This window comes from Poecile atricapillus, chromosome 10 (assembly GCF_030490865.1).
Source record: "Poecile atricapillus isolate bPoeAtr1 chromosome 10, bPoeAtr1.hap1, whole genome shotgun sequence".
Lineage (NCBI taxonomy): Eukaryota > Metazoa > Chordata > Aves > Passeriformes > Paridae > Poecile > Poecile atricapillus.
In genome coordinates, this window is record NC_081258.1 from 15497076 (window position 1) to 15520154 (window position 23079).

General features: G+C 57.6%; 2 protein-coding genes across 7 annotated transcripts; both read left to right on the top strand.

The window, feature by feature from the left end:
* Window positions 1–4336: 4336 nt before the first annotated feature.
* On the top strand, window positions 4337–16880 carry LOC131582457 (adhesion G-protein coupled receptor G1-like). 2 transcript variants are annotated; one of them, XM_058845684.1, is made up of 14 exons: window positions 4337–4578; window positions 9967–10054; window positions 10554–10979; window positions 11453–11576; window positions 11657–11804; window positions 11888–12016; window positions 12233–12349; window positions 12891–12936; window positions 13280–13380; window positions 13464–13579; window positions 14548–14822; window positions 15480–15591; window positions 15810–16078; window positions 16236–16880. In XM_058845684.1, the coding sequence occupies exons 2-14, from the start codon at window positions 10015–10017 to the stop codon at window positions 16340–16342; spliced, it is 2010 nt and encodes a 669-aa protein (XP_058701667.1). In that variant the 5' UTR covers window positions 4337–4578; window positions 9967–10014; the 3' UTR covers window positions 16343–16880. The 2 variants fall into 2 exon arrangements, with proteins under 2 accessions (XP_058701667.1, XP_058701666.1); XM_058845683.1 differs by lacking the exon at window positions 4337–4578 and adding an exon at window positions 4610–4832.
* Window positions 16881–16997: 117 nt separating this feature from the next.
* ADGRG3 (adhesion G protein-coupled receptor G3) lies at window positions 16998–22973 on the top strand. 5 transcript variants are annotated; one of them, XM_058845681.1, is made up of 13 exons: window positions 16998–17762; window positions 18193–18222; window positions 18312–18471; window positions 18552–18648; window positions 19008–19148; window positions 19237–19359; window positions 19443–19482; window positions 19565–19665; window positions 20152–20264; window positions 20410–20693; window positions 20983–21076; window positions 21470–21756; window positions 22190–22973. In XM_058845681.1, the coding sequence occupies exons 1-13, from the start codon at window positions 17600–17602 to the stop codon at window positions 22303–22305; spliced, it is 1749 nt and encodes a 582-aa protein (XP_058701664.1). In that variant the 5' UTR covers window positions 16998–17599; the 3' UTR covers window positions 22306–22973. The 5 variants fall into 5 exon arrangements, with proteins under 5 accessions (XP_058701664.1, XP_058701661.1, XP_058701662.1 ...); XM_058845678.1 differs by having other exon boundaries at window positions 20983–21756; XM_058845679.1 differs by having other exon boundaries at window positions 20416–20693; window positions 20983–21756.
* Window positions 22974–23079: the final 106 nt, after the last annotated feature.

The window sequence follows — 23079 nt, forward strand, 5'->3', positions numbered from 1 at the left end:
AGTCTCCGGCTGCATCCCCCAAATCCATTTGGTGCCAGTACGGCTGCAAGCTGGCAAGAGTGGCTGTAAGGCTGTGGCATCCCGAAACCATCCCGACCCCGGCTTCTCACCCACGATCGCACCACACTAGAAGCCCTCCCTCTCGCCCCAAATCCAGCGCAGGGATGGAGGCCACCTGCAGCCCTGGGGCGGCAGGAAAATGGGTGAGCAGAGTTTTTTCTTGGAATCGGGCAGACGATTTGGGTGGAGGAGAGGATGGGAAGTGAGTAAGTGAACTGATACTCGGCTTTCCTCCCGCTCTCACTGAGGAAAGCAGACGCCAAGCAGAGCTCCTCAAGGTGACCAGACACTTTCGGAGCTGAAGCAATCCAGCCTGTGGAAATAAACAGCCAGGGCAAATTTCAGGGATCCATCATCTGGGAGGAGCGTGCCGGTTCTGAGCCCGTAGCGCATCCGCATAAACCGGACTTCACCTGGAAATGCTCCCGGGGTTTTGCCTCTCCTGGAGCCCGAGGTTTTGGAGCTGCACTCTTCCTGTTGGAATGCAGACCACCATCGCAGCACGGCAAATCTGCCTGTGGTGACATCAGGGTCCCCGGCGGCACCTGCAGGTTGAGCCAGGGAGGTGCCATTAGCTGGTGCTGCCCGTTTCTGGCTCGGTGGCAGGGGACCGAGCACCGCCGGACACGCTGCCCATCTCTGCCGGGTGACGTTTCCCTTTCTGGCTCCTTCCCGCTTCTGGACAGCGAAGGAAGCCTCTGGCTGTTGTTCTTTGTTCCATGCACAAAGGGCAGCCAGCGCCGCCGCGTTCCCGTCCGTGCCGCCGGCATCCCGGACAAAGGCCCGGCCCTCCGGGGCTCGGTGCCCCCTCCCTGCATCCCGCCGGGCCCCGCCGTGCCCCCGGCTCACATCTCGCCGTGCGGGAATGAGCTGTGCATGGCTCACCGCTCCGGCGGTGACTTCAGCTATTCACTGAGAGGTCTGCGGCTTTGGTGAGGTGCCAAGTGCCCGACTTTCCCCCATGACAGCCACCGTGGGAGAGCCATATCCCAGCACTTTCCGTGCCCTTACTCCCTATCTCCAGATTTCGGGGTTTGTGGTGTGAGTCACGCTGGCTGCCGATGCCTGCATACATCCACCTTGTTCTGGTATCCGGTGCTGTCGGAAAACAATCACGCGGTGGTTGCCTCCTGGCAGCGGGAACGCAGCACCCCTGGGTGGTCCCCAGGGAGCTGAGCCTTTTGCGGACTGGTGGGACATGCTGGTTCTTGGGTAGCTGAGCCCACTGCTGGTGCCTAGGGGTCACCCTTTTGCCACCCTGCCACATCAGGAGCAGGGCTGAAGCACTCCCCAACGCCCCTGGGGACACAGGTTGGGATAGAGCCTCCCACCCCGCCAGTGCCAGGGCCAGCTCCATCCAGTGCCTGGCAGCATGGGCAGGAGGGGCCCTCCACAATCTCCTCAAGGAGAAATGGTGCCATTTACCATTCTGGGCACCTTACCTGGCAGGAGGCCAGGGCCAGGCTGCTGGAGGGGTTGTGCCACTCTTTTCTCCCCAGGAGGGGACGGTTAATGGCACCACGGTGCCCTCAGGCTTCAGAGCCAGCCTTGGCTTCAGGGGCAAAGCTCTGGAATTACAGCAAACGCTCCAGATTTTGGGGAAACAAGCAGCCAGGAAAGATATTAAATCCATTTGGGAAATTGAAGGTTTGGAGAAGACCTTGGCTCCATTTTGGGATCTGCCTTTGGGACTTGTCTGCTGGGGGGCTGATGAGCCTGGTTACTGCATCCCATGGGAGCATCCTCACATGGTGCTTGTGCAGGTACCCGCAGGAACCAATTCTTCCCCAGACTTCCCTGACATCACTGGGGGTTTATTTGCAAAGCCGAGCCTAAACAAATAATCCGGGTTTGTTGCTGTGCCTACGGGTTCAGGTTTTACTACCCTGGCACCTGTTGAGTCGCTGTTATCGTTGAGGGAGAAATCCCGACGTGGGGTGGGGTGGACCCACCTCCCCACCGGCTGTTTTTCCAGGAGGAAGGCAGAGGGAAGTGGAATGGCAGCAGTGGAGAACACGAGCACCCACAGCCGCTCAAAAGTAGCTGAGGTATTTCCCTAGGATCACCACCCTCCGAGATTCCCAAGGCTGTCCTGGCATTTCTCACCAGATTTGGATGAGAAATACAAATCCCCTCTCACCAGCACCCATCTGCTTCCTCATCCTCATCCTCCTCCGTCCACCAGAGCTGGGCTGAGCCCTGTTTATGGTGACATTTTGCTGGGGGCACCCAAGAGGCTTTGAGGGGGTCTGGGCAATCTGGCAGTGCTGGCGAGTGGGGCTGGCAGTGCTGGGCAGTGGGGCTGGCAGAGCTGGGCAGTGGGGCTGGCAGTGCTGGGCAGTGGGGCTGGCTCAGCCCTCAGCTGCAGACGGCGCCGAGGCTCCCCTGCCCACACTTGTCTCGCTTCTTTGGCAGCAGCCTGGTGCGACGTGCCCTCTCCTGCCGGAGTCTGCCCATCCCATCCCAACACGCCGCCCTGATCTGCCGGTTCCCTCCTGCCCGCCGCCAGCACCAGAGCCTTGAGGAGCTTTTAGGAAGATTTAGGGCTTTTAAAGGATTTTGGAAGTCTTAAATTTCTTTTGGAGCTTTTAGGGCTTTCGGGAAATTGAAGGGGTTTTGGGGCTTTTAGGAACTTTGAAGGGGTTTAGAAACTCTTAGGGCTTTTAGCAGTTTTTAGGGCTTTTAGGAACTTCAAGGATATTCAGGAACTTTTAGGGCTTTAGGGGGTCTTAGGGCATTTAGGATGTTGTTGGGTTTTCGGGACATTTTAGGGCTTTAGGAGCTTTCAGGGCTTTCAGGATATTTTAGTACTTTCAGGAACTTTAAGCATATTTAGGAGCTTTAATGGATTTAAAGGAGCTCTTAGGACTCTTAAGAAGTTGTAGGGCTTTCATAGGAATTCCCCACTTCGAGCAATAAACCCTTATCAGGCCGAGCCCAAGGGCAAATGTCCCTTGCAAGAGACAACACAAGGATTTCCTCCCTCTTCGTGCTCAGGCAGTGTCTTTGAAGGTCTGTCGATTTACAGATAATCCCGACAACACCAGCAAGTGCAGGCGTTGACCTAAAAATAACTCCTTGATAACGTCAAATGCGGACAAAAGACTCTTTGTTCCACCAACAGCAGCAAGTCCTTTCCTCGCTGGTCCGAGGGGTCTGCACCTAATTCCCCTCTCCAGGAGAGCCTAATCCCAGGTTTAGCAGCATTATTCCCGGGAGGTGGATTTATGGCGCTTCCCGAAGGAGCCGGTCGGGATGACCCGCAGTGGGAGGCTTGGATCGCCGCGATGCTCCCGCGGCTCTGGCTGCTGTGAGCGTGCGTTTCAGAGCCGGCCCAGCTCCCCGGGGCCTGGGGACGGCCGGACTTCAAAGGCGGCTCTGTTAGCCACGGTCCGGCCGCTTTAGCCACGGTCCGGCCATGTGAGCTGCTTCCCACGGGAGCCTTGTCCCGTGGCAGCCAGGGAAACTGGGGGCTTGGAGCTGGAGATTAATCCAAGCAGTGGGGTGATGCAAACGTGCGGGATGTCCTCTGCTCCGGGAATCCCAAAGCAGCCAATGGCACCTGTGGTGGCACAATCCTTGCGGATCAAGGTCCATCACCTTCCCTGCTGAAGCGGGAAGTTGTTTCCACCCTTCCCCCTGCAGAAAGAAAAGTCTTATTCAAGCCATTGAAAATATCTGCAAGAGCAACTATTTACCCAGGGCACTTCCCGGAGCCCTCCCCCCCGCCCTGCTCCCTCCGCTCCCCGCGTCTCGGCTTTCTCCAGCCCGGCTGTTTCCAGGGGCACACACAAAGGGTTGGATGCAGGCGCTGCCTGGCAGCAGCTTTACCCACTCCAACAGCGCTGCCTCGACGCTTCCAGCCTCGGGGTGGGTGGTGAGGACCCTGTGGTCGCATCCAGGCTCTACACCCCACATGCCAGCCCACCTGCTCCAGGGGAGCGCTGTGTATCCCTCTCCTGAGATCTGGGCTCCTTGCCCGGCTCCTTTCCTCCCTCGCACCCTGCGGGGAGCGGGGCAGGGGTCACGGGGACACTCCGTCCCGGCTGCTTTCCCATTAATTGTTATTTTTTAATCCCGTTGGCAGTCAGGCGTGCAGCCTCCTGGCTCCTGGCTCCTCCGGCCCCGGCCCGCCGCTGGACGCCCGCCAGCCCGCAGCTGAAGGGCGACGGGACACGGCACGCCTGGCTGTCCCCAGCCGAGGTCCCCCGGCCCATCGGGGGGACGGTGCCGGCCGGGAGGGGGGACGGTGTTCCCAGCCCGGTGTTCCCAGCCCGGTGTTCCCAGCCCGGTGTTCCCAGCCCGGTGCCCGCAGGCTGCGCCGGGCCGAGCCGAACCGGGCAGGTGCCGTGACCGAGGGCAGTGGCCCCGCAGCCCCCGAAGCGATCTCGGAGGGTCTCGCTGGGGGGACGGGGTGGGGCCGCAGGTCCCGGATCCCGCTCTGAGCCGAGCCGGGCTGCGAGGTGCTGAGCCGTGCCGAGAGGAACAGAACCGGGCAGGTGCTGTGAACCGACGGCGGTGGGTCCGCGGCTCCCGCAGAGATCGCGGGGGTCTCGGAGGGGTCGGTGCGGGCCAACAGTCCCGGTACCGCCCCGCTGAGTCACCGCCCGGGGCGGGGCGCGGCTCCCGGGGCACCGCGCTCAGCGAGCCGGGCTGAGACGGGCGGAGTGCGCTGAGCCCAACCGTGCCGAGCCGGGCCAGTCCAGCCGGGCCGTGCCGGGCGGTGCCGGGCGGTGCCGGGCGGTGCCGGGCCGAGCCCGCCCCGAGTGCAGGTATGGGAGCAACGGGGAGCGGGTGAGCCGGGGACGAGGGAGGATCGGGGGTGGGAGCGCGGTGTCCGCCGTGGGGGTCCCAGAGCCCGCGGTAACCGGGCACCCGGGAGCCGAGGGGATGCTGTGGCGCTCCGGGAGGGGGGGAGTGGATAGGGTGGGCGTCAGCCGGGGCTGGAGCAGCCCAGCGGGGCTGGGGGCACTGGGGCTCTGCGCGGACGGCGGCACCGGCAGCGTCCCTGCTTGCTCGGGCAGGGAGCAGCCTGGATGGATGGAGCGGAGGGGTCTCAGTGGGAGGGTCTGAGCGGCACCCCGCTCCGGTGGGTGCGGGGGCTCAGCGGTGGGTGGGCAGGGCCCGGGGGCTCTGCTCGTGGCCACGGTGCCAGTTGTCTGTGAAACCAACCTTCATCCCTGCTCCACGGGACTCGCGCTCGCCTGCCCCGGAGTCAGGCTGGATTCCTGAGCCCTGGAGCCACAAAGCCCCCTGAGCTGCCCGGGACCGGCTGTTCTGCTCAGCGGCAGAGCTGAGCTCCACGAAGCTCCGGCCGTGTGTGACAATTGCTTCCCGCTTTATGGGAACCACCAGCACACCCCATTCCTTCCTCTCCTCCCTCCCGGCGGAGGGTGCAGCATCCCGTGGGATCGTCGGCATGTCTCGACAGGGTGATCTCCCTTCCCTAAAATGCCTTTTGGGGGGATTCCTTTTGCAACATCCCAGTTTGCTGCTGCCGGTCCTGGCATGTCACTGCGGGATTTGGGATGCAGGATGCTTGGGGTGGTCCCTACCCACTGTCTGTGCTGCCCCTCCAGAGAGACCAGCAAAACTCAGCGAGACCAGCTGGAGAATTGAAATGAAGTCTCCTGGAATAACCTCCTGGCAGCAAGTCCGAATGGCTGTTGTGGAGGGAAGGCAGCCAAATCTCATTTCATGGTCTGAGGGCTGCAGTAACACCCCCAACACCCCCCACCCCGTTCAAACTCCACCAGCGGGGAGCCAGGAGTGTTTCAGAGATGGGGGTGGGGGCAAATCCTTTGAGCCTGGGACCGCAGCCACAGTGGGGTTTGCCGTGTCACTTGCTGGGCTCGCAGCTCCCATATGAATTAAGCCAAGGACTGAAAATGCTGCATACTTGGTTGCAGTCCAGCTCTTAATCCTGCGGCCTGGGGGCTGCTATTCGCAGAGTAACAGGTTTGCAAGCAACTGTGTGTTGCCTGAACGGGGATCCCTGGGATTGGCCATCCCTGCACCTTACGGTGGCACCCGTGGGTGCAGGCTCAGAGCTGTGTTTTACAGACAGCAGGCTGGGTCGCTCCCAGCGTGCCAATGTCTGCACGGGACCAGCTGGGCACAGCCTGCCGGCGCCTGCTTTTCAGGAGAGCTTGGACTCACCAACTCCTTTCCCATCAGCTCACCCGACAGCTGAGGCTCGGCAAGAATCCGGGAGGGCCCCCAGTCTCTTACCTGGCTCCTGGGGGGCTGCAGACTTTGCCTTCACTAGGCTCCAGCACCTCGCTTTCTGTGCCAAATACCCCGGAGCCTGATTTGGGGTGGCCCTGAGCTACTTTGCACTGCTCTGCACCTCCCTTCCCTGGCGCCTGCCGCACAGGCAGGCGATGAGGACCTTGCTCATGTGGAGGGGGACAGGGTGTTTTGGAAGTAATTTGAAACCCAAGGGAGTGGTTTGGAAGGGGAATGTGCGGGAGGAGAAATGAGGTTGCTCTCCAAGAAGACTGTGTGGTGGGAGTGCATGGCAGGGACCACTGTCTGTACCTGCTGTGGCCAGAGATGTTCTTGCACTACTTTGTTACTGTGTCACATCAGCTTCAGTCCAGTGTAGGTGTACCTGGTCCTTTGCAGAGTGTGTGTGGCTGCTGCTGAAGCCACAAGTCTTTGCGTGCCACTGAGCCAGGTGTCGTGTTGCCCTGGCACTGGAGGAAGTGCTGGGCTAGTTCACTGTGATGTTTCTGTTTGTGGTGTTTTTTAGGAAATGGAAAATTTAAAAAAAGTTTTGAATGTCAAGGCCTAGCTCTGAGTAAATGCTGGGTCCCAGGAGCCCCAGGCACGGGCCTGTGCCAGCCTCCCCTTGGTTCTCCCCACGCCTTTGTGGGAAGGGCCGGCTGCCAGTGGCTGGCAAAGAACAGATCTGGCAGGGAGCCGTGCCGCTCCCCTGGGAATCACTGGCAGATCTGGTTTCATCCTGTTGGCAAGGCTCATCTCGAAGGCGCTGGGTGCTCTGTGCAGTGCTGTGGCCCGGGAAAAGCTGAAGCACCCCGTGGTGCAGCTTGGCACCGCCGGGCTGCTGGCACAGCAGCTGCCCCTCGGCTCCCTGGGCATCAGCAAACGCGCCCGGTCAGCCCCGGCCGCCCACCGGTGCCGGGAATCACATGCCAATGCCATGAATAACGCCTGGCTGGCCCCTGCGGACACACACCACTGGCCAAGGACAAGGGCACTTTGTGAAGCACTCAGATACTGACACTGGGGCATCCCTTTGCAGGGGGACCCCAGTGGGGTCCTCACATCCTTGGACAGCTCCAGACCCAGGGCACATTGTCCCGACGATGAGGAGCTGGCTGTGCAAAGCCGTTTTGTATTTTTGGAGCCCGTCCTGGCTTGCCTCTCCGTGCCACAGTTTCCTCATCGTGTCGCTGAGTCCCTGCCTGAGTAACCCACGGCGGTGATGAGCTTCAGACTCATTAACATCTCGAGGAACACGGCGTCACTTTCCTAACGGACCTGGAAGGAAAACAGATAAAAGCCCCTGGATCTCCCTGTTTCCGGTGTTTGTTTGAGTCATCGGAGCATCTTCCCTTCTCCTTGGGAAAAACGTCATATCCAAAAGCCACGTGCCACCTCCAAAATCTTAAATACCTGCTGCCAAGTCACCCAGAAAGCAGTAAGGTGGTAGTAAACACAGGGCTTTTTGTTTGTTGGGGTTTTTAGTCTTTTTTTCCCTCCCATTCACCTAAGGTTTAGAGACCTCAATACAATGCTTTGGCTTTTCTTTCCGAGACTAGTATGTTAATGGTGATGGGAGGATAAGAACTGGTGCCTGGGAATAAGCCTCCCTCTCTGCTGGTAAGGGAGCCTGCTCCAAGCTGTGCAGCCCTGGCAGAGGGTCTGCCACCTCTTTGAACATAATCTGGTTGATTTTGAGGCCAAGCCAGGAATTTTTCCCCACTGCCATCCGGGTACGGGAAGGTGACGAGGCAGGATTCAGCCCTGACGAGAACTCAGCACATCCGGCTACCTTTGCTATGCTTATTGCCAGCGTGGATGGAGGCCGAGGTTTCTCACTGCTAAACCATTTTCAGGGGATTTTCTCTCGCTATTGTTTGACTCAGGAAACGGCAATCGGAGTCAGGGCGAGTGGGACCATACAGGGCTCGGAGGGGAAATACCGGCTCCCCCACCCTCTTTCCCACAGGGATTTCTGGTCCCAGTTGAGTAACGGCTGAAAGGGGCTGATCCTCTCTTCCAAGCATCCCAATAAAACCTTAAGGATGCCAGCAGAATGGGGTGGGCTGAATCCTCATTAGGATTCAGCATTCCCCATCCAGAGGCGATGCTTTATTGGTGTGCCAGCTCTGTGCTGCCTCAACATGGCTGGCATTCACGTGGAGCTCCATTCCTTTTAAGTGATCCCGGTGTTTCCCACCACCAACAGCGTTTTGCCACCCCAGGTCCATGGTTTTTGGATATACATGCGTTATTCCTAAGTGTGTGGCAAGGCACTGGGACGCCAGCCTACTCCAAATGTGTTTACTCCTGCCACATCACGCCTGTGCCCTACCACGCTGGGGGACCTCGTTAGTGTCACTTAGCTACAGCCACGGCAGCAGGTTAATTAACAACCCCAAGCCCCCATCTTCTGACGATGAGTTGCTGCAAGAAACAGACAGGGAAGGATGGGGGAGTGGGCTGTACACCTGTGCAGGATCTGGGCTGGCTAGAGAAACTTCCAGACAAAGCCTGTGCTGGTGGAAGAAATATGCTAATGAGTTTTTAAGCATCTGATGACCCTTGTGCATCTGGGAGAGTTCATAAGTCTTTTTTAGGTGGTGCTGGTTGATGCCCCAGCGCCTACTCACAGCAAACAAAAGAGGACTCGACCTCTTGTGGGTTTTGAGGGGATGTTTGAGAGCAGTGCAGGAGTGGGGTGCAGCACTGGCAAACGGTGCTGGCTTCACTTTGGGCATTGACAAGTGTTGGGCTGGGCCAGCTGCTCCAGCAGCCCCCACCAACGCTGTCCCACGCTGGGGGGGCTTCTGCTGGTTGCCAGATCTCGGCAGGGTGTGTCCCATGGTTGAAGTGACAGCGGGGTGAGGAGGAGGTGACACTCGGTGCATTCCAGCAGAGCTGGAGATGCAGTTTGTGGCCTGGGGCAGGCAGAAAGCACAACGAGAAGGGCTGTGTGTGTGAAGGCTGTGGCTGGGTGAGCACAGGGGTGTGGCAACACTTGGGTGTGCTCAGTGCTGGCCTGAGTTTAGGTCACAGAAGCCTTGTCCTCATGCAAAGACAAAGAAAAGGGTGATGGTGCAGAGTCCCAGATGAAGGGATGGGCAAAGGGGCTGTGCAGGATGTGGCCCAGCTGGTTGTGAGCAGCAGATTTGGGCAGCCGTGGTTGCTGTGCTGGCGTTGCCAGGATGTGCCTGGGAGAGCCTGTTCCTGCAGGCTGAAATGATGGAGTGGTTTGCAATGTGCCCAGCTCCTCAGCTAGTCTGCAGGAGCTGAAGGCATCCAAGAAAATAATTTATGGCTGGTGAATGAGGAAACTGTGGTTTTGTTCCTAGAGTTTATGATAACAAGTCTGGGCATTAACTGATATGTGGAGCAGAGAGCAGAAGAGGGGACGCCTCCTGTGTGAATTCTTTGGTGGTTGGAGCCTGTGCTGGAGTGGTGGGGCAGCCTCTCCATGCTAAGAGCTCAGGGGCTTCCAGCCTCTGCCATGCTTGCAGTCCACAGCCAGCTTGGATGCCCGGTGGTCCTGGCTCCTCCTGGAGGCAGAGGCAGCAGGGAGCTGGCTGTGACACTGGCTGGTGTCCCACCTGCACAGCCTTTGCTCTACATCCCTGCCCTCATGGCATGGGGGATACTCAAATACTCATGTGGCCCCTTCCCTTTGTACCCTTTCAGGCTCTGCCGTCTCCTTGAAGGCCAAGACAAAGTAGAGAGCTGCCCAGGATGAAGGTCCTCTTCCTGCTCCTTCTCTCCCCTCTCCAAGGTAGACTGTCCTGCCTTGGGATGGTGAGCTGGGTTTGAGCTGCTGGGAGTAACTGGCAGCCCCAAAACATTGCTGGGGGGCACCATGAGATGTGTGCAACCAAGGCTTCCACAGAAGTAAAACATCTCGTAGGATGATGTACCTCTGGTGGGTCTCTTGGGCAGAATGTGTCCTTTCCAGGGAAAGGAGATGGTCTCCATCCATCCCTTCTGGGAATGGAGAGGTCCTCTTTCAGTGTCTGCTGATGTGGGTGGTGGCACATTCGAGAGGGTGCCCTTGAAGGACAGGAGGGGCTGTTGCCCGAGGGGCCCTGGCAGATCCTGGCAGTGTGGCTGTGACACTGGGGACGTGGCTGGTGTCACACAGCCTGTAGGACAGGGTTGGGATAACTGGGGTGGAGAGGCTGGCATGCCACGTGTGACAGCTGCTGCAGGGCTGTGTTTGCTGGGGCTGGCTGTCCCTCCAGCTGACCCGCTGTCTCTGTGCTCGTACAACGCAGGGGTGGGAGCCAATGGCCGCAGGGAAGAGGATTTCCGCTTCTGCGGTGACCGAAACCAGACCCAGGAGAGCTCTGTCATCTACAAGCACAGCCCCAACACCATGTTCATCGAGAACACGGCCCAGGCACTGATAATAAAAAGGCCCTTTTTGCCAAACAGGAGAAGCTTTTACTACAAGTACAGCCTGCCCCCCACCTTGGGCAGGTACCGCTTCTGCATCTACTGGTTTGAGTCCAACAGGACCCTGCAGCTGGTGTACGGGAAGCAGAGCATCCTCCTGGGTGGGGACCCATCCAGCAGCATCCCCCAGGGACAGGAGAGTCAGGAGACTGAAAGAACCAAAGCCTACATCTTCAATGTGTCCTATTTCATAAAGGGCGGGAAGAACACCTCCCTGGCTGCTAATGATGAATACCGCTTCCCTGGTAAATGCAATTTAATGTTATTTGAAGGAAATTAAAGGGTTGTTTTATCCCCAGCCTGTTCCCTAGGCATCGTCAGAGCACTGGTTGTTTCCCAGTGTATGGTTTAGCCTGGTGATATGAAGATAGATGAAGGGTGATTGATAGCTTTTCTTGAAGCAGCCCAAAGACAGTCCTGGTACCCAGCATCCATAACAGTGGAGATTTTCAAAATGCTGCCTAAAATCCTGGAAAACTGAGCTCTTTGCAGTGGTTTCTCAGGGTTCATTCTCCACCATGAGGTCCCCATGGCCTCAGTGGGAGCTGAACTCTGGGTGGCAGGACAGCCCTGTGGGTTGGGGTCACTATCAGCTTGCCTGGCTTGGGGTCACCTTGAAGCCCTCTGCTTTCTGCTCCCACCAGGGCCCTGCCAGCTAATTTGGGGCACGAGGAAGCAAATCCTGCCCATGCATTTCACGGCATTTCCTTTCCACCAGCCTCTCTAGAGAGCACACCCATCTGGAAGCAGGATGTGGAGGAGCAGCTCGCTAACTTAGACAACCTCATTGCCCAGCCCCTGGCGCCCGCCGCGGGAGCCACGGAGCAGCAGAGGCTCCGGCGGTGAGTTCCCAGCTCGCCCCATTCCTCTGCTGCCAATGCATGCCCATTGCATCCAGCTCACCCTGCCCCTTCCCCAACAGCAAACTTGGGGAGCTGGAGGAGATGCTGGCCAAGGTGGAGCTTAAAGGGCAGAACCAGACCTTTGGGGAGGCCACTGTGCACGCGACTGTCCTGAGGGTCCAGCCCAGTCGGGCTCCTCAGCACCTGACCTTTGTTTCCCAGAGAGAGGTGGGTTCTGGAAAGTCTGCCCTGGTGCTCTTGTCCCATCATGCTCTCCCTCAACCTCTTCCCTGATGAGTCTTTCTTTGCAGGAGAGTGGAGAGGTCCAGGGATTCACCGTGGACCTGCCAAGCAGCCTGTTCATGATGGTGAAGGAGAGGGAGGAGGTGTTGGAGCACAGGGTGCTGCTCATGGACATCAACAGGCAGACCATGTTCCAGGTAATGCCCACGTGAACAGCATGGTGGGGTGTCCCCTGGTACTGGGCTGCAGGGATGCCACCAGACCAGGGTGCTGGTGCTCACTGGGAGAAGATGCTTCAAAGATGAGCTAAAAGCTCGACAGGTAAAGTCATGGGACCTTCATGGCACACTCCTCTGCTCCACACGTGGCAGCTCTCCCTTCCCACACTGCCACTGCCTTCTCTTCTCCAACAGGATGAAAACAGCAGTCATGTCCTGGGTGACAAGGTAGTCAGCATCTCCCTGGTGGACACAGTGGTGGCCAACCTCTCTGACCCAGTGGTCCTCACTTTCTTCCATGACCAGCTGCCGGTAGGTGGGGAAACAGCCTCACAGAACCTGGTCCCACCAGGAATGGGGGACTCAGGCCCTGCCAGCTTAGGGTGTAGTCACAATCCAGCAGGTCCATGCCCATGGCCTACCTGTGCAGGGTCTGCTGTGTCTTCTGGAGCTGTATCACAATCATGGCTCCACTGGTGGTGGCATTGCCTTCCCCTCTCCAGGAGATGCCTCATGGCAGATGTGTCACATCCAGCAGTCAGCAGGGATGGGGTACACTCCATGTTATCAGGCCCTTGGCTCATTCATGGCTCTGTCAGGTGCCTGATCAAAGCTAAACCCTTTGTTTGGAAGAGAGGATCAGGAAGGAGGTATCTGCTCCATCAGTTGTTAACAGAGTGGCCTCTGCCTGGAGCTCACTCCCATCATAGGGGGAGTCTGGTTTATCCAAGTCAGAGTTTGCCTCCTGAGCCCATCTTGTCTCCTGCCCTGTATTGTCCCCTATCAGAAGTGCTGGGCAGGCAACAAACCCACAGCTGCATCCTGACCAGGGCCTGTGTTTTTGTCATTGCAGAGGAACGTAACCCCACTGTGCGTCTTCTGGCAGGAGGACGCCTCTGGTGAGTGCCCCTGCCCTTAGGTGCAAGGCCAGGCCCTTTTTCCGAGGTACCACAGCCCCTCCAGCAGGGTGAAGGTTACTCTGCACCTCCTTTCCTCTGTCTCCATAAGTCATTCCCACAGGGCTGATGCCAGTTTTTTCCCTCCATAGCTAACCCAAGAGCTTTCCCTTTCCCTAGGGATGGGTTCTTGTGCTGAGGGGGCTGTTTGAGTGTGGGTGCTTGGCCTGGGACAAGGTGGGACACTCCACTCTTGTTCCCCCTCTTTCCATGGACACCTTGCCCTGAAGATCCTTCAGCCCATGTTCCTGCTGCTCACCAGACTCTTTCCCTTTCTCTTGCACAGCCAGTTCTGGGAGCTGGGACAGCTATGGGTGTACAACTGTGACAGGGAGCAGCCAGACAGAGTGCAGGTGCAACCACCTCACCTACTTTGCTGTGCTCATGGTGGGTAGCACCTTCCCTCAGATCCCTCACAGAATTCCCAGTGGTGCTCTTCCTCACCAGCACTCATTCCTCCTCTTCCTCAGGTATCCTCTCCAGACATCACCTCTGTGCACAGGAATTACCTGAGTATCATAACCTACGCTGGCTGCCTGATCTCAGCTTTGGCATCCATTTGCACCATTTTCTTCCTCTACTTCAGGTACAGTCTGGTGGTTCACCCCACACTCCCTGTCTGTGTCCTGCCCCTGGCCATGAACACCTGGGTGGGCAAAAGCTCTCCAAGCAGTTGGAGGCCTGGATAGAAGCATCATGAAGGAGCTTTGTTTGAAGAAAGCAGAGTTCTCCTGTCCAGGATTCACCCTCTTGGTCAGGTCTCCTGCAGGGTGCTCAGAAACACCAGCTCTTCTCAATGATTTTGGAAAATCTCCTTGGTTGTTATGAATGCAGCAAGCAGAAGTCTGCAAAGATCTTTTCAAGGACTTGGAAGAGAACATGAGTGTCTTTTCCTGAGTCAATTCACTCATCCTAAGTGGATGATTCAGACCTGAAATCATAGAATCATAAAAATATAGAATGGTTGGGGTTGGAAGGGACTGAAAGATCATTAATTTCCAGCCCCCCTTCCATGGGCAGGGACACCTTCCACTACACCAGTTTGCTCAGAACTTCACCCAACCTGGCCTTGAACAATTCTAGGGATGGGGCATCCACAACTTCTCTTGGCAACCTGTTCCAGGGCCTCACCACCCTCATGGGGAAGGGTTTCTGAACATCTAACCTAAACCTGCCCTCAGTTTGAAGCCATTCCCCCTTGTTCTGTCACTCAACATGCCTTGTCCAAAGTCCCTTTCCATCTCTCTTAGGCACTGGAAGGTGCTTTAAGGTCTCCCTGGAGCCTTCTCCAGGCTGCACAACCCCAGGTCACTCAGCCTGTCTCCATAGGAAAAGTGCTTCAGCCCTCTGAGCATCTTCAATGCAGGGTCAGCTGCAGGGGGCTGGATTTGCACGTGGGATGGGTGGTCCCACCTCTGGGCTTGGTCTCTCAGTCCCTGGCACTACCAAAGAGAGTCCTCGCTCTTCTGCTGGGGCAAGTTGCCCCCTGCAGGGCTGTGGGCAGCAGGTGCTGGCCAGGCAGGGTGGTGAGTTCTGCTCCCTTTGATTCTCCAGAAGCAAACAGCGAGACCAGATCACGAGCATGCACATCCACATGAACCTGCTGTTTGCCATCTTCCTCCTGGATGTCACCTTCCTCATCTCTGAGCACTTGGCTGCCAGCAGCAGTGAGATCATCTGCAGAGTCGGGGGGGCGTTTCTGCACTTTTCACTCCTGAGCTGCCTCACCTGGATGGGCATTGAGGGCTACAACCTCTACCGGCTTGTGATCGAAGTCTTCAACGCCTACCATGACCACTTCCTCCTCAAGCTCTTCCTGGCTGGCTGGGGTGAGCATGGGGGAGGCAGAGACACCCTGAGGGCACCACGGGGTGGAGGAGCATTCCTCAGGGAGGATTTTCCCGCTGGATACGATGCCTGGATGGGGATGGAGACATAACTGTGGGGGAGCAGCTGTCTGTCAAGAGCCTTGGTGGAGAAGGAGACTTGAAGGCTGAGAACAGTGGCTGGTGCCAAAGCAAGGGTGGGTCGTCCTGGGGGATCACCCAGCAATGGAGACCTGTGACAGTCACCACGTGGGGTCTTTAAATAGTAATAGGATCCTTTTTTTCTGAAAGAAACATTCAGGACAACCCAGAGAGATGGGCTGGATGCAGGAAGCACCCATGCTTCTCTGCTGTGCTCTGGGCTGGAGCTCACGGATGGAAGATCTTATGGTCTTTTATGGCCTAAAATTCCACATCCCAGGGAAGTCCCCAGCTGGGGTCAGCACAGCACAGATCCCTCCCAGGCTGGGGCTTATGCCAGGTGCCCTTGTTGTGTGTTCCATCCTTGGTTTCCCTGCGGGAGGGAGGTGGGAGCTTGTGGGAGTTTGTTTCCCTGTGGGAGCTTGTGCTCTATGCAGGAAGAAAGGAGCAAAAAGTCCTTCCAGAAGGTCCAAAGGCCAGGGAGTAGGGCAGCCACTTCACTCTGCTCTTTCCACCCAGGAGTCCCCTTCTCCTGTGTGATGATAATCTTCCTGGCTAGCTGGACGAACTATGGCCCCTTCTCCATTCCCATCTATGAATCCATTGATGGCAGATCCACCAACGCCACCATGTAAGTCATGGGGGGTGGGTTACCTGCTCTCTGGTCGTAGGTAAAGTCAGCTGGCTAAACCTTCACTGTGGCCTGCAGCGTTTCTGGGGTCTTGTGGCAGGGGAATCCCCCCTCCCTGGGTGCTGGGCTGGCACCACATTTCTGTGCTTCTCCCAGCCCCTCCTCATGACCCTGTGGGAGGACACTGTGAAACCCTCTGCCCTTTCTCCTCCCTCCAGATGCTGGATCACAAACCCCCTGATCCATAACATCGTGAACCTGGGTTTCTTCAGCCTGGTGTTCCTCTTTAACTCGGTCATGCTGGGGGCCATGGTACGGGAGATCCTCCGGCAGAACAAAAAAGGTCACAAGCTCAAGCATGTCCTGGCCCTCTTCGGGCTGAGCATCCTGCTGGGCATCCCCTGGGCACTGATCTTCTTCTCCTTCACCTCTGGTGTGTTCTGCCTTGTCTCCCTCTACATCTTCACCATCATCAACTCCCTCCAAGGTGAGCCTGTAATTCTGGGCTCCTCTAAAGGGCACCAGTATTTTCACGGGGTGTTGGTGGGGTGGTGATGGTGTGCAAGAAGAGCTCTGGCAGGCTGGGTGTCTTGCTCTCAACTGCTGTTTGTGCCCCCACCCACACTTCCTCTCCCCTCTTCCAGGTTTCCTCATCTTCCTCTGGTACTGGACCATGGTGCTGCAGGCGAGGAAGGCTCCTGACTCTCAGAGCAGCTCTGACAGTGCCAAGTTGCAGCCCAGCAGCAGCTGAGCCCTGTGGTGGCTGTGCCGTGCCAGAGCTGCCATGCCAAGGACGGCCACAAGGACCACACCATCTGCTTTGCTACTGCACTTGCCCCGCAGCGCCACGAGGAGCCCAGGGACCCACAGAGAGGCTGGCCACCCCCACCTCTGCTGGCCCCCTCCCCAATTTTCCCACCCACTCCATCCTGACTGGCTTGGCACCCTTGGGGCAGGAGGGAGGGAGGGAGGGATGCTTACTTGGGCAGTGGGGGCTGTAATAAGTGGAAGGGGCAGGGACAGGGTCCCCAGTGCCTTTGGATGTCCCTTCTCACATCCTGAGGCCAGGGATGATGGGTGGGAAAGGCCCAGTTTTCAGCCATTGTTGGTGGTTACCATGAGGGTCCTTCCCCAGGGAAGACAGAATGACTCTGCCCCCGCCACACCCTCAGGCAGCTGAAATAATCTATTTTTGTTATTTTGTTGAATGTCTATTTTTGGGTGATGTAGGAGTTCAGTGAGCATGCCTACACACCAGACTTGTACCCATTAAAGTTGTTCCTCTCGGAGTGTGGCTCTCTGGGGTCTCTGCTCGGTGTGTTGGTGGGCTCTCCAATGGGATCCATCTCTCATCTGGGTTATCCCATTCCTGGGGCAGGGCCCAGCCTTTCACCCTATAGGATCCTGCTGAGCTGGGACTGATAATGGTGCTCCTGGCAGAGCACTGGCTGCCTGGTGCCGTTGGGGCTGGGGGTGTGGAGGGAGATGCCATGGCTTGGGAAGTCTCTGGGGACTGTCGCTACCCAGCAGAAAGGCAGGCTAGTGGAGGACAGGGATCCAAAGAGGGAGACATCAAAGGATGGGAATCATCCCCTCAGTGGCTGTGGGGCCAGGCAGAATCTGGCTGTCCTGGCTGTGCCTCTTGCAAACACAGCACCACATTTCCCATCCCACCATTCCCCTTCCAGCTGGCTGCGGATCATCCCCCTCCACACAGCTTCCAGCACCCACTGGGGCAGGGGCACCTTGCCAGGAAGGGGATGTTTCACCCTGGCGGCTTGTGGTGATGCCCAGTTGAGGATGTGGATGCTCCAGCTGGGCTGGTTAGGGCCATCAACCCCTTGGCAGGACTGTGGGAAGAAAGGGAAAGCAAAGAGCCCTGAATCAGTCATGGGACGGAGCCACAGGGGAGACACCGCGGCTCCGGTGGTTGCTGCCGCTGCTGTGAGCTGGGACAGGAGGTCACTTGCCAGCCCACAGGAAGGCGTGAGGGGTTCCCAGAAGGGAAATGAGGAACTGCTCTTGCCTCGGAAGTGGCCACAAGCCCTGGGGGAGCCTGGGGAGGAGCAGAGCTGCTGGGACAAGGGGAGCAGAGTGTGGTGGGATGGAGACCCCACAAAGAGGCATGAACTTGTTCCTGGGCACTGTCCTGCTGCTCCTGCTGCTGCCTGGTGAGTGGCAGGTGAAGGGGGACTGGCATCCTTAGCACAGGGGGTGCATGGGCTTTGTGGGAAGGTTTTGCCATGGGAAGGTGCTCACCAAAAGACCATGTGGGGATTTCATCCTGAAACGTGGACAGGCCAGAGGGGAGAATCCCCACTGGGATGTGCAGAGATGAGCAGAGTTGGGGGCTTTGTTGCTGCGGGCTCTTTTAAAAGCTGGGGTCTCCCTTGTGAGCCCCTCTGGCAGGCTGGACAGTGGCTTTGCCCTCACCAGCTCCGATCACTGTCCAGGTGTTTTTGAAACCCACATAACTGCAGGACTGTTCCTTTAAAACCTGCCAGACTCTCCTGCCTTCTCTTCCCCTTTCCCTCTGGATAGAGGGAGGGCTGACCCTAGATTTTGGTGTTTCCCCCCTTTCTCCGTGTACTCCTCTTCCAGATGTCGCCAGAGGAAAGGACAGCTGTTCCAGTGAGTGGTCCCCTCCCATTCCTACCCTTGCTCCCAGTGCCCTCCCAGTGCTGTGGTGCCCGGTGGTCAGCTGCTCCCACCCTCCTCAGACCTGGATCGGGGTGATGAGCACCGTGAGTGCTGCAAGACGATGGCGGAGCAGCAGAGCCCAGGCACCAGCATCCGCATCCTCCGCTTGTCCCAGCACTGCCCGGAGCTGTGGCGCTCTGAGAGCCGCGCCTGTGCCTGCCTGAGGGAGCGCTGGTTCAGGTAGCGGCAGGGGTGGCCATGACAGGGTTTGTGGGCTCAGTCCCCATGTCCGTCTGTCCCACAGCCCCCTTGTCCCACAGGCTGCTGCAGTCGGGGCTGGCGGGGCTCAAGACGCTGCTCCTGAATGTCAGCAGGGCTGTCACCCGTGATGTCCTCATCACCTTCTCCCCCACAGCGGTGAGATGTGCCCCTCCCTCTCCCTTGTTGGAAGGCCCCCCACCTTCCAAGCATCCTTCAGCTCCTGCCCCAGGGCTTGGTGTGCCCTGCTGTGCTCTTCCTCCTCACCTCTGGATGTCCCAGGGGACCATATGTGGGTGATGGAAGGTAGAGAATCTGCTAGGTCCCACCCCCAGCTCTGCCCCCATAGATGCTGGGTGCTGGGGATGAGGTTCTTCCCTTCTGCCCTCAGGGCTCCTGCTGATGTTGCTGAGCAAACCCACTTGGGCAGGGCAGAATTTGTGCCTGGAGCAAGATTGGTGAGTTCTGAACAGAAATGTGACCTGGCAGCAACAACCTCTCACTCTTCTCTGCTGCAGGGCCCCAGCAGGCTGAACACCACAGACAAAGGGAAGACAGGTAAAATCCACCTCCCCAGGGAGATATTCCGGTCCCTGAGTAGCCAAACAGTGCGTGTGGTGGTGACAGTCCTCAATATCCAGCAGCTTGGCATGTTCAAGGTACAGGCTGGCACTGCCAGCATCCCTCATGCTGCCACCAGCACTCGGTACCCTCCAGCTCAGCTCTCCCAGCATTTCCCCTCCACAGGAAGTCAACCAGACAGCGCAGGTCTTGGACAACACCGTGGTGGGCATCACAGTGGGGGAGAGCAGCATCTCGGGGCTGCAGGACCCTGTGCAGCTCACTTTTGCCCACGGGGAGCTGCCCCAGGTAAGTCAGCCCTGCCTGCCCTCTGTCTCCTCTCCAGTGCCCCTCTCCGTGGCACTGGCTGATGCTGCTGTCCCCCACCGCAGGGTGTCACCCCACAGTGCGTCTTCTGGGATCCCAGCAAAGGTACGGCCTGGTCGGGGCAGGTGTGGGGCTGGGCACAGGGGCTGTACCAGCACTCACAGCCCTTCCCCCGTGCCTGTTGCAGGGCGGGCAGGGGGCTGGGGCAGCAGTGGATGTGTCACACAGCCCGGGGACAAGAGGACAGTCTGCTCCTGTGACCATCTCACCTTCTTCACTCTCCTTCTGGTGATGATCCCCCTTCCTGCAGCTCCTGCTTGTGCCCTGGCCATGCTGCTTGCCCACTTTTGTGGCCCCTTGGGTGTCATGAGTAGCCCCACAGGGACAATTATAGCTGTTCTCAGGCAAGCCAAGGACCCAAAACCAAGCCCAACCCCAGCTCAGGAGGGCAGCAGAAGGTCAGCAGAGCAGGACAGGCTGGAGAAGGCCCCAGCCTTGTGCAGGCTCTGGCACAGCAAGGCTTGAGATCCCATATCCTTGTGGAGACCCCCAGGAGGGTGCTCATGGTGGTCCACTTCATCTGCACCTCACCCCACCTCAGAGCATCTCCTCTGAGCCACCACTGCCCTGCTTCTCCTGAAGATCTTCTGGGGGCTGGTGTGGGGTCTCTGCAGCAGCCCTCTGGGGTTATCAGCCCCAAGGCTCTGGTATCTGCAGTCAGGTTTTCTAGGCTGGTCCAGGGCCTGTCTAACCCAACTTCGGCATGTTTGGCAGAACCCAGCTCTGGATGGCTCCACAGCAAAAGCTTTGATGGCTGTTGCCACCGCTGGCTGTGCGGTAGCCATGGCTTTCTCCATCTTCACCATGGCCTTCTGCATCTTCATAAGGTGGGGTGTGCCAGCAGCTCCATGGGGCTTGTCAGGCTGGCAGAGACGAGGCAATGGCAGTGCCTCTGCACAGACCTGCTGTGGCACAGCACAGCCCTGCTCACCTGTGACCCCTGCCCCTCCTGGTCCCTGTGGGGACACTCAGGTACAGGTTCAGGTTTGAGGAGACCGTCCGCATCAACCTGGGGCTGCACGTGAACCTCGTGGGCAGCCTGTTCCTCCTCAACCTGGCCTTCCTGCTCAACACTGGTCTCTCAGGCAGGACCCACCCAATGACCTGTAGGGTCCTGGGGGGGGTCACCCACTACTGCCTGCTCTGCTGCTTCACCTGGACGGCGCTGGAGGGCTGTCAGCTCTACCTGCTCTTTGTCAAGGTCCTCGGCATCTACATCCCCCGGTACCTGGCAAAGCTGAGCCTGCTTGGCTGGGGTGAGCACCACCAGCCTGGACGAGAGCGGGAGTGAGAGGGGCAGTGGGAGGTTTGGATTGGATATTGGGGAAAATTTCTTCACTCAGAGGGTGGTTAGATACTGGAACAGGGTGCCCTGGGCAGTGGTGGAGATACCATCCCTGGAAGTGTTCAGAGATGTGTGGATGTGGCACATGGGGACATGGTTTAGTGGTGAATGTGGCAGTGCTGAGTTAGTGGCTGGACTTGATGACATTAGAGGTCTTTTCCAGCCTAAACAATTCTGTGATTGTGTCTCACTTCTTCCAGGCTTCCCTGTTCTCGTGGTGGGAGTGGCAGGAGTTATTGGCACCTATGGAGAATACAGCATCCAGACCACAGACCAGCAGGTCATAGCCCACCTGTGCGTGTGCCACTGTCCACAGGGCTCAGGTGGCCCTTTGGCACAGGGAGGGGTAGCTCAGTCCTGCCAGGAGTGCAGCGGTCAGGGATTGCACCCATCTGGTTTGGCTTTGCACCATGCTTCTGCTTCCTTAATTGTGATTGCAACACATCAGCCACCCCCACCTCTCATGCTGAGCCTCCTCAGGGCCTGCTGCCCTCCAGGTCATGGAGGGATGTCCAAGGTCCACCTGGAACTTGTCCAGGCTCCCTCCCAGCTGAGCAACTGGTGCAGATATGCACCCCTGTCCCCCTGCTTCACCCCGGCCTTGGAAAATCCCCCCAGGGGATGGCTCCCATGGGTGCTGTTCAGGCTTGCAGGGCTGCTGGAGGCACCACAATTGTCTCTTTTCAGGTGCTGGATCACTTCCAAACATCTTCTGGTCCACTACATCACCAACTGTGGCTACTTTGGCCTCATCTTCCTCTTCAACATGGCTGTCTTCGGGGTGGTGACCCAGAAGAGCTGCAGCTTGCAGGGCACTGGGGCAGTGCAGGGGTACCATAAGCCTTGGAAGGTGGCTCTGGTGGCAGCAGGGCTCTTCTGCCTGCTGGGAGCCACTTGGGCCCTGGCATTCCTCACCTATGGCATCTCCTCCACACCTGTGCTCTACCTCTTCACCATCCTCAACTCTCTCCAAGGTCAGCACTCACTCGGAGCTGGGCTCCCTGGGCTTGGGTGGGGAAGATGGAGGAGGCAGGAGCCAGCCTGGCTGTGTGTTGACCAGGGATCCCAAGGCACCAGTGTCTTCCCAGCACTGTCATGCCCTTTATTTTGGCAGGGTACATCAAGCAGCAGGTCCCAACCTGTAATTGGGAGCTGCTTATGGCTCCCAATTACACCCACTTGACCTGTACTGGTTTTCCTCCAATAAAGCCATTCCTTAGCAGAGGACTAGGGACATTATCCACTCAGGGCATGTCCCAGCCAAATGGTTCATGTGAAGGAAGGGGAGGGGCAGGAGTGAGCTGAGAGAATCCCCTGGAAGCAGAAGGAAAGTGTCATTAGCATCCTGGCAAGATGTTTTCTACTGTGTCCTGCTGCTGCTGAGTGTTTGTCTTCCTTTCCCTGCAGGAATATTCATATTCATCTGGTTGATTGTCCTCTACTACCCAAAGACAAAGCAGGCCACTGGTTCCCTCTCCTACATCATCAGACATGACAAAAACACCACAGCCTCCCAGGACTAGCTCCTGGCTGGGCCTCTCTTCCTGCCTGCTCCTTCATCCACTGAGAGCAATCTTTGATCCTGGCAGATGCAGGTTCCTCACAGAGGGAGACATCAGTTAACCATGCCTCAGTTTACCTTTCAGTGGGCATGATCTGCCTCAGCAGAGCTCTTTGCTTTGTCCCTTTCATTCCTGGTGGGCTGCCCTGGGCAAGGAGCTCCAGAGATGACGCTTCTGCAAACCCTCTGGGCTGCAGTTCCATGGTCTTGAGGTGCCCCTGATCTCATTCCCCAGGGGACAAGGAGGAAGCCCACAAAGCACCTGCCTTCACCATGATGGAGCCAACCCCCCCTGCTAGAGCTGGCTTTTGGTGCTGAACCAGCCTGACAGTGAATTTCCTGCCACTGGAGGGAGAGGATTGACTTGCTCCTGCCCAGATGTGGGAGGCTTTGCGTCTGGAAATCAGCAAAAAGAAGAGGAAACCCATGAGCTTCTTTGCAAAACATCTCCTTGCTCTCTGGCAGAGATCTGCTGCATGTTCTTCCTGCAAAACAGCCTCTGGGGTCAGCAGCAATTCCCTCATGGACATTGTTCTCTAGCCAAAATGCACATATAGCTGCCTTGCAGGGCAACTGTTGTCCTCTCCTGATCTGTGTTTTGGTATTAAATCCCTGTTTGAGCACTGTGAATTTAGTCTTTAATGCCTACAATATTGTTTGTTATTTGCTTTATATTAGGGATGCATCAATGGGAAAAGTCTTGCTGGCAATTTGTCGTGAATGAAAATAAAAATGT